The sequence below is a fragment of the Ceratosolen solmsi genome, unplaced genomic scaffold (assembly GCF_000503995.2).
Source record: "Ceratosolen solmsi marchali unplaced genomic scaffold, CerSol_1.0 scaffold10, whole genome shotgun sequence".
Lineage (NCBI taxonomy): Eukaryota > Metazoa > Arthropoda > Insecta > Hymenoptera > Agaonidae > Ceratosolen > Ceratosolen solmsi.
This window is the reverse complement of record NW_011948412.1, coordinates 8322950-8332952: the sequence shown is the minus strand read 5'-3', so window position 1 is coordinate 8332952 and position 10003 is coordinate 8322950. Positions and strand designations below refer to the sequence as shown.

General features: G+C 38.8%; 2 protein-coding genes across 2 annotated transcripts in view; one reads left to right on the top strand and one right to left on the bottom strand.

Annotated features, from left to right (window-relative positions):
- LOC105364664 (serine/arginine repetitive matrix protein 2) overlaps positions 1-5476 on the top strand; it is a 15598-nt gene extending 10122 nt beyond the window's left edge. The window contains exons 4-10 of the mRNA XM_011502652.1: positions 1379-1587; positions 1820-2083; positions 2376-2546; positions 2599-2905; positions 3259-3508; positions 3913-4063; positions 5094-5476. Coding sequence (XP_011500954.1) covers positions 1379-1587; positions 1820-2083; positions 2376-2546; positions 2599-2905; positions 3259-3508; positions 3913-4063; positions 5094-5363 — 1622 coding nt within the window. The 3' untranslated portion in view covers positions 5364-5476. The remainder of the gene's footprint in view (positions 1-1378; positions 1588-1819; positions 2084-2375; positions 2547-2598; positions 2906-3258; positions 3509-3912; positions 4064-5093) is intronic.
- A 3050-nt stretch (positions 5477-8526) lies between these two features.
- Positions 8527-9661, bottom strand: LOC105364654 (uncharacterized). The gene is made up of 2 exons (XM_011502640.1): positions 9147-9661; positions 8527-8921 (listed from the first exon to the last, which is right to left on the bottom strand). The coding sequence occupies exons 1-2, from the start codon at positions 9487-9489 to the stop codon at positions 8527-8529; spliced, it is 738 nt and encodes a 245-aa protein (XP_011500942.1). The 5' UTR covers positions 9490-9661.
- Positions 9662-10003: the final 342 nt, after the last annotated feature.

Here is a 10003-nt window from a genome sequence, read left to right as displayed (position 1 = left end):
CCTCTCTCTACCTCTCTCTACCTCTCTCTACCTCCCGAGTCCTGCAACCCTAGCATCCTGCACACACGGTGGTTCTTCCTTTTCCTTCTTATAAATACTCTTATATCAGCTGGTGCTCATACAAAGAAAATGCGATGTGCATCGCCGCTGAAGAGGAGCGAGCGCGGAATCTTTCTTTATCTTCTCTATACGTCAGACGCTCCTGACAACTTCATTTTCCTTAGCCTCTGTTGCACTTAACGGAATGCATCTTGGAGCTGTAAATCTTTATTTCACATACATGGTCGACGATCAAGTTGGACGAAATTTTTACTTGATAATAGTTTAATTGTCGTGCATTATATAGAAACGAACGGATACTTCACTCTAATTCCGACACGATGAAAAAAAAATCTCATTAGTGTTTATAGAGTGGAGTTTTGCACGTTTCTTGTTTGTTTGTTCGTTGGTTTTAATTTTTTTATATTTTTTTTTTTTTTTTTTTTTTTTTTGTGCACAGGTATCGTGAGAATTTATAAAGTCATCGTAACGATTCTTTTATTACATCGCATTTCGATTCGTCAAGTTAACGTTACGAACGTTACTGACGTCGCTTTTATCGCCCATCGTGTTGAAATGTTAAAAACTCCATGAACACAAACAAAATAAATAAAAAAAACATAAAAATTCGTGTCGTCCAGTGTACTGTACTTGCTCTTTTCATTCGATCTTACACGATGGAAAAAGTGTAGCGCACGTGTTTCCTTATCGAAGAAATACAGATGAAAAAAAAAACAAAACATAAATAATGATAATAATAATAAAAAAAAACTTAACATTTGCATAATACTGGGCACAATCCGAGTTATTGTAAATACAGTCGGCAATACTTTCATTTATACGAATTTGGATTTTGCTGCAAGAGCAACGATAAGATAGTAGTGATTGGTCGAAAAGCACTCTATTCGACCCATCAACGCCCAAAAATCCGCAACGAGAAAAAGGAGCAAAGTCAGCATAAGTAACCAGCCAGCGTTCGCCGCCAGCCAAATAAAGCAAAAGTCAAAGCAAGCAAGCGACAAATAACTCGTAATGCCTGCGCGAGAGTAAACAAAAGAGATAGATAGATAGAGAAAGAGAGAGAGATAGAGAGAGAGAGAGAGAGAGAGAGAGTGAGTGAGTGAGTGAGTAAGATAGAGGGTATGTGCGTGTGCATGTGCGTAAGTATGCTTGCGTATGTAAGAGTCAGTGAGTGAGCGAACGAGCGAGAGAAAGAGAGAGTGAGAGAGAGAGAGATAGAGAGAGAGAGAGAGGGAAATGTGCCGCAGTCTTGTTTGTCTTGTGATGTTGACATTACTAACACTTGGCGCGCTTGGGCGTGTTGGATACCGGCGTGAAGGGCCTGCAGCAGCGGAGGATGTTGCAGGTGTGATAAGGAGCGGTCTCGCGCCCGCCAAACCTCGGCGCACCTCGAGCATGCGGGACCAGCAGCCCCAGGCCCAGCCGTGCTCGTCGAGGCCCGACGAGGAACTCGTCACCGTCACCGCGGGTCAGTCGAGGCATCGCGGACTGGCCGAGAGGCAGCGGACCCCGGCCTCCGACTCATCGGTAATAAATAACTGTCTAGACCCGCGCCCCCTGGTGGCGTCCAACCAGGCCCCACCTCGGTGCCGAGCCCGGCTCCTAACCCTCTCCCTCGCTCCCTGCCCCCTACCCACCCGATTGCCAATTTCGGTAGCTAAAAGCTGGAAACCCCCGTCCGTGGCATATCGCTGGCATGCCTCGATGACGCTAGCGACCCAAGGGAAACCTGGTACAGGCGAATTTGATTCGAGCGCAGGTGTCGAGCGAGGCCCCGACCTGCGAGTACCTCTCGACGAGCTCGATCGACCACGATGACTCGAGCCTCGAGCTGCGCCACGGGGCCGGCAATCATCCCGTCACCAAGAGGCAGTCGGACAGCGGTACCCTCGACTCCGCCGGCCAGCATGAGCTCAAGTTCCAGCAGCCGCTCTTCATCAGGTCGAGCTCTCTGCCGTACTGCATGAGCGAGACCGAGGCCGAGCTTCGCTCACCCTTCCGTCCCTACAGTCACAATGACAAGGTTCGTAAGTAAAAAGCGATCCGGTGGACTCGCGACTCCGTGTCAAATCCGGATAGTTAACCTTGGACAATCAAAGGTCAGACCTACTCGTGTCCGACACTCCAAGCGATCGATGATGCAAAAGGTCTGGCTTGCGATTAGTCGCCTCGTTAAGACGCTGAGCGCGCCATGTTCACGAGGTCGCATTGGCGATTCGACTTACAACAATCTAGTCTCTCTCTCTCTCTCTCTCTCTCTCTCTCTCACTCTCTCACTCTCTTTCTCTTCCTCCCTCCCTCCCACTGTCATTCAGGTGTTTAACGCGGAGGAGAATTGGAAGAAGGAGGAAGAATCGCGAATCGGCAGGCTGAGGCAGCGTAGGGGCCGAAGCATAGTACATCGTAGCCTGGAGGACAACTACGGCGCCGTTATCGTCGCCAATCACGAGGCGCTCGCCCAATTTTTGGAGCAGGTTTGTATTAAAGCAATATAATATGGGCGTCGCCGATCGCGAGTTCACCCGGTGAATAATCAAGGCCTTCGAAACCGTCCGGCAGACGAATCAGGCGACGCCCTTGGGGACGAGCCTGCGTGGCCTCAAGGCAGCGAGTCTCCGCTTCCGGGACTTCAACGTCGATCGGAGCACGGCGCTGGTCACGGGCCGACGCGTCTTCCTCTCGGCCGCTTGGAACGAGCAGAACGTTACCGTCTGCGTAGCCTTCGAGCCCGGCATGCACGTCTCGCGGAAGGAGTTCTACCTGGCACCGATCGCCGAGTTCATCGACACCGTGCCCAAAGACATTGCCGAGCTCGGCTATTCGACCGGTCGCAAAACCGCGGAAGGTCAGTGCATGGTCCGCTTAAAAGCTTTTAATAAAAGCTTTAGGCCGATCGAGACGATTGGTAATGCAGGGAAGAGCCTCGATTATATTTTCATGACGTTGGCGTGTTTCCGCGATTATTTCCCGCCCAACTCAACATAACGCGATAACTATCCCTTTGTGCTTGTCTTAGCCGACTTGAGGCATGAGAATTATGAGAATTATGAGAATTAAAAGCTCGAGTCTTCTTACTTAGCATACTTTCGCCAATTCAATTCGATTCCATTCGATTCGATTCGATTCGATTCGATTCGATTCGATTCGATTCGACTCGACTCGACTCAATCAACGTAATGATGAATTAAACATGCGCAGCTACGATATCGGTCCTGCCGCGGCTACAAGTCAACACTCTCAAGTCGTTCGCCGAGGCGATCGGCGAAGCGGAGGCCAGCATCAAGGACGAGAACGCCACGAGGGAATCGTCCTTCGTCCTGCTTCAGCTCGTGAGCGCGCTCAAGAGCCTCCAGGCGCGAGGGATCGAGGAGGCGCCCGGGAGCCTCGTCAACGTCGTTCTCTGCCGCGAGAACAAGGACGCCTATCATCGACTCTATCTGTTTCAAGGGTGAGCCATGGCGTTGCGTGGGCGTGGTTTTGCTATTTTATCCGTGAAAGCAAATTAATGGTTGTCGTGCGACCAATTTGCCGGGTATTTTGTTATGTTTTGTTGTTTGCTCTCGGCATTTACGTGCCTTATGAGATATCCTGGCTACCGGCATTAAGATTTTACATTAAATTGAGTTTAATGTCCACGTCGGACTTGCCATAAATATATATGGGGAACGTCAAGTTTTTTCTTGTCTTTCTATTTTTCTGTTTTTTTTTTTTTTTTTTTTTTTTTTTTTGTGTGTTTTGTGTTTTGTTTTGACTTTTTTTCTTTTTTTATCAAAATATCAAAGACTCGATTAATGATCGAAGGAACTATAATAAGCCATAGACAACGTATAAAAATGTCTTTTAATAACACAGGTTGAGCATCGATAGTTCGGAAAACAACAAGGACGAGTATGTGTCACTGTGCCAATGCGCGCTTAATGCCTTGGAAGAACTGAATCTCGTGAAAAAGCTCCCTCTTATTCAAGAATTGCTCATGCGTGAGAAAGCAATTACACTGTCGCAGGTAAGAATTCGACACTCTAATCTATTCATCGAGTGAAAGCTTATTAATGCACAAACACATTTATTTATAAGCCGTGTAATTAGATGGATATTTTGTCGCACGGCTCAATCGGCTGTAATTCAACGTTCTCAATAACGCCGACGGTGTTTAAGACAATTTTCGTTGATTACAATATTAAAAGACTCAGTCGCGATATTACCGGCCGATCGCTTTATTCGCTATTACTTTCGTCTTATTGAGCTCTACCCACGCTATCGCGAGTAATTGAAAAAAAAAAAAAAAACTTGCCCGAGATAATACGGATAATGGTGGCGGTCGATTACTATCCAGCCAAATACGTACGAAATATAAAATCACCTTCCCATTATTAGCCATTATCGAATTAATTGACTTAAACTTCAAATGGAATTAAGTTATATCTGTATAGTAATTCTCAGCTCGTGTAATTGTAAATTAAGACAATCTTCGTTTTAATAACTTTGCATGCGCATTATGATGGCTTGTGTAATTATTAAAGTATAACGAGAAAGTATGAGTTTATGCTGGTAAGATCGTTCGATCTCGTATTCTTTTACGCGAGTAGATTTAGCTTAGAGCAGTTGGCTTATAACGAGCATTTACTTTGATCATCGTTCGCCGTTCCTTAACGCGAGATTATCTTATTGAGAAGCACTTATCGATATAACGATAATTATTAACTCGCGATAATATCGTGGGACACGATCGCTTAATCGCTGAATCCGGCACACCTTGTACCGACAACATTGACAATACGATCGTCAGATGCAATTGACAAGGACAAAACGTCGATCGATTACGCTGATATTGTTGCCTGTCTACTCAACCCCCCCCCCCACACACACACACACACCTCCCCCCCCCCCAGCCACACGCGCACGCACACGCGCACACACACGTCGATAAAGCTACTTGAATGCCGCAAGCAAAATCTTACAAGCGAGTCGCACCGGTGTATACGGTGTATAAACAATAGTAGTTAACTAAGTCATTCTCGTGACTCATGCCGCAGGTGAAATCCATCCTGGAGTTCTCGCTGTGGGGCCCAGCGGACGTGACGCTCGGCGGTCCCCGTGAGCGCGAGACGGCCCTCCAGCGTTGGCTGGACCTCGAGCGGGCGACGGTCCTTCACGCCCTGGTGCGGGCCCGGGCCCAACTGACCGTCACCGACGAGTACCAGCTGCTCTTCCTCGTGCGCACCAGCGCCAAGGTCATGTGCGAGGCGTCGCTGCAGCTCGACAGACAGCGCACGGGACTCCTGAGCGTAGGTGGCATCCTCTGAGATCGATCGACACTTGCCGTCGACCGACGTGCCACATGACGAGGAAGCTGCTGCTTCCACCGGGGACCACTAACGACGGAGAATCCTCATTCTTCGCTACATATCGCGTAAAATGGCGACGAGATCGATCGGTCCACTACCCCCGCTACTACCGCCACATTACGCAGAGGATAATTTCATTAAGTACGCGGATTATCTTTCATCGCGTTAGCGAATTAAATAATAATAATAACATACGTACAATAATATAGTTTGGTAACTATTGTGCATACTAATGCTTAGTCGTCGTACCACCATCAAGGTAATTGTATTTTTAATTTACGTAACTCGTCGCACGTTTTTGACTTGCCAGAGCTTCGTTCTCGCTCAACCAATAAGTAATGTAGCGTTTTCAATTAATTAGGAGAAATTTTCGGTTGGCAACTATACATATATAGTTAGAAGCATACATTAGTATCGTTAATGATAAACGATAATTTTTATACGTTTTTTATACAAGTTCCCCCCCCCCCCCGTTGTTTATAATAATTAATTAATTTGTTTGTTGATAGTGAATTAGTGAAAAATTACAAATATAGATTAGCTTGAAACTCTAACATACGACTCTTTCGCGCTAGGTCGTTGTGATCTAATGTTTTTTTTTTTTTTTGTTTTTCTTTCTTTCACACGAGAACATCATATTTAGTCGTTTGGAAATGCCATACTCCTTTACTTACTCATTATTAATTAAGGCCTATAACGGTACAAGGATACTAATTGCGGAACAAGCTAAGAAACAAATATTACTGCAATGTTTAATATATGTGGCTAAAAATTTATTTAAATAAACTTTTAAATAAATATACATACATTCGCAATATCGACTTGTTCCTGTTACTGTAAGGTATCTTGCTACGATATTATTATTATTATTATTATTATTTTTTTTTTCGTTTTTAACAAAAAGCTTATTGTTAATTAATACTTTATTACCATAAAGATTATTTAGATATCCCGGTTATTATTTATTCATAAGTGTAAAAGATTCGATATACTTGATGGAACGCCAGATCTGTTAATGTACATGTTTTAGTATAAATGCGAATATATATGTATATGTATATATATATATATCAATATATATTATGGAGCTCGTATTCTAAAAAAGGGAAATTTTGTATTTTGTCGTAGAATGAAGTCGTTGCTGCTGTTGGCAATATAAATATAAGAATTGTATCAATCAATGAAATATTAGAGAAATATATTTATATTGACAAACATTTTGTATAATACATAATGATAATGATCGAACGAGCTTATCCGACGTGAAATGTTATAATGATTATGTGGAGAGCCTCGTCCTCGTAATAATATATGCAACTTCCTTCCTATTTCACTCAACATTACAACTTTAAGAGATAAAAATAATGGGATCGGCTAATCATTGCAAGGCAAGACATTTCCTTGACGTACGCTATCATTAAAAAAAAAAAAAAAAAAAAAAAAATGCACGATTAAGGAAAATGAAGAGGAACAATATCGAGCAACACTCTTGATATAATCAAAATCGTATTTCATTTAATCGACTTAACGATATTTCTAAACCTCATTCTAAACATTAAACATTGTATTGTTTATTGAATTTTGAAATTTGAAACTTCCATCGAATAATATGAAGAAATAGCATTGATTAGACATCATTGACGACATGAAATTCATCCTCTATTTAGTACTAAACATAACTCGTGTTAATTATAAAATTTTGTATAATTATAAGTTATATTCGATTAATGTATACACTACTCGTTACAAAAACATTATTGTCAAAACAGTAATTAATAATTCTTTTATACATTTAAGCCTGTAAATATAAATAAATATATTTATCGAAAATTAATTATTTACTTAATAATAATTTAATACTGAAATACGCTGATATTATTTATTACAAATTCTGCAAAAGAATTTTAACAATTTATGTATTAATCTTGTGACCGATAGTTTTTCGAAAAATCGATTAATTACTACAATTTTTGTCGTAAGACGGGATAATTTGCAATTTGCTGAATTTGTTTTAATTTCTAATAACATTAACAATAGTTTTGAAATTCATGCCCAACTCTTGTAAACTGACTGAGATAATTAATGTATTTACTGTACTCTCATATGCATGTGTCACTAGTCAAAAGCAGTAGGATGTGATATGATTCTTTTATTTTCAACTCCACAGTCTTTGATAACAAACAAATGTGAAAAAAAATCACATTATCATCGAAGCAGAGTCTGAACGATAAACATTATCTCTTGTCATATTAACATTATTAAAGATTTTTTTTCTTTATTTCACAATAAAATTATTTATATTTTTATTCAATAACTACTGAATTATAATAAAATATATATTAAGACTCCAAGATGGTAAGTTTCATAAGCGGTTCGTATGTTAATGTATAACCCGAGAAAATAGATGATTTTTCAATGTTCCATTTTATCTTTAAGTGTATAATAATGTCACATTTTAAACTGAAACATGTAATTATTTTATTAAAAGTTAAAAATGATTTTAATCTCGTTAAATTACTTTTTACAACATGTAACAACTGTTTCATTTGTATTAAATACACGCGCGCACACATTTATATATATATATATATATATATAAATCAACTGACAAATATACTATCGATTAAAAATAAATGTAAATAAAAACTCTGTGCAAATACGCATTAAATTTCAATTTACAAAAAAAAAAAAAAAAAAAATAAAACCATCGCTAGATTATACAAATTTGAGTGATAAATTAAAGAATCATCTGTATTTCACAAATTCTTCTTTCAAGACACTTTTTTTTTCATTTGTTCAATTCAATATCATATTTTATTAATTTTTATATACTAGCGTTGTTTATATTATCAACTGCACGAATAGAAGAAAAAAAAGGTCGTGGAGACTAATTGTTGTAGTACGCTCAACTCTAATTCACCAACTAAACAAAGTTTTAATCACAATTTCATTGAAAATTTGAAAAAGACATTATTACCGCATTACTTCTTTTTTTTTTTTTTTTTTTTTTTTTTTTTTTTTTTGTCACTATATATATGTTGAAACATGATATTGAAATGGAAAATATTTTTAGAAATTATCATATATATTTGTAATAATTTTACAATTAATTTTGGTATGTTTATTTTATTTTAATTATAGGTTTGGTGTTGAGACAGATATTGTTAAAATTAGATTTCGTCGCAGGATCTTTAAAGTCCCCTTTGTAAATACTAGTAGCTCCGCCAAATGGAACTTTAAAAAAAACTCTTGGATTTACTGGGTAAAATGTTTGAACGTCTGGAATTTTCTTTTTAACTTCGTTCTTGTAATCGAACCTGACGCAACTCTTACCGTTGGCCATTGGCGTTTTATCGAAATGTTTGTGCACAGAATGAGAAGTGGTTATGTAGGGGCAAAAAAAATGATCTCGTTGTTCATTGAAAGAGCTGTTTATTTTATTCGATGACGTTTCGGTATAAAAATTTTGTAATAATTTCATTTCAATTGTTTCCGTTGGTTCAACGTAATCTGTACCTAAATTTGAAGTCGATTGTACAATTAGCGTATAAATAAAATATTTAAAAATAATAATCCACTAATGGTTCTTGAGATTATTTCTATACATCGAACAACATAGGAAAATCTTGTAAACCAATTATTACAAAGATTCCATAATATAATTAAGAATGAATAAAGTATGTCTAAATGTAACCACAAGACCATTTGAGTTAAAAATTCATTATAATGAATATGCAAAACCTGAGATTGTCTCATTGTGTTCAAATGGCTTAACAGGTTTAATACGATATTCATCATAAAGTGACTTCAAAGTATATTTTGAAGACAAATACACCTTTCCGTGACTTTCAAAGCTTTTGTTATTCAATGCCTTGGTAGTATAATATTTTCTGTAGGTCGACAGTTTTTCATTGACAATTGGATCGTAAACGTATAAATCTGGTCTTCGACTTGGCTTAGCAACCGGCTTCGTAATTACCTCCTTGTTCGGGCAACATTCCTGCACATTTTCGTAATAATGCGCACGCTCGTAGGACGTTTTAAAACAATTGGCCTTTCTTTGCGTTTTCGTTGCTGCACACATAATTTTGAAATTTCATTTTTTCTTCTTCTTTAAGCTATTACAAAGGAAATGTATAAATGCTGACTAGTCATCCTGAATATGATGTTGCGAACAAAAAGTAAAAACAAACGAGAGTCTATTAATTACCATCTTTGTGTTTTCTCTCTTTTTTTTTTAGTTTTTTTTTTTGTTTTATTTTGTTTTTAATTTATTTCTTAATTTAGTTATTACTGTTTTACTGCAGTCATTGTAATGTACATCTATCTCATTTCAATGACTTTCCTTCCCTCCACAGAAGCGTATTTAGAATTTGAATTAGATTCTTCATTTATTGGTCGCTTGATAAGCGCTAATTTTCGAAGTGACTAACACACACCAGCATACATGTACGTACACGCACGTGCAACATCAAGGCATACAACGAGATGATAAAATTTTCGATGTTAGTTTTTATGTAAGCTTACTTATTCTCCATTTTATCCTTTTTGTTTGGGTTCATTTTTGTTTTTGTTTTTTTTTTTTTTTTGGTTTTGTT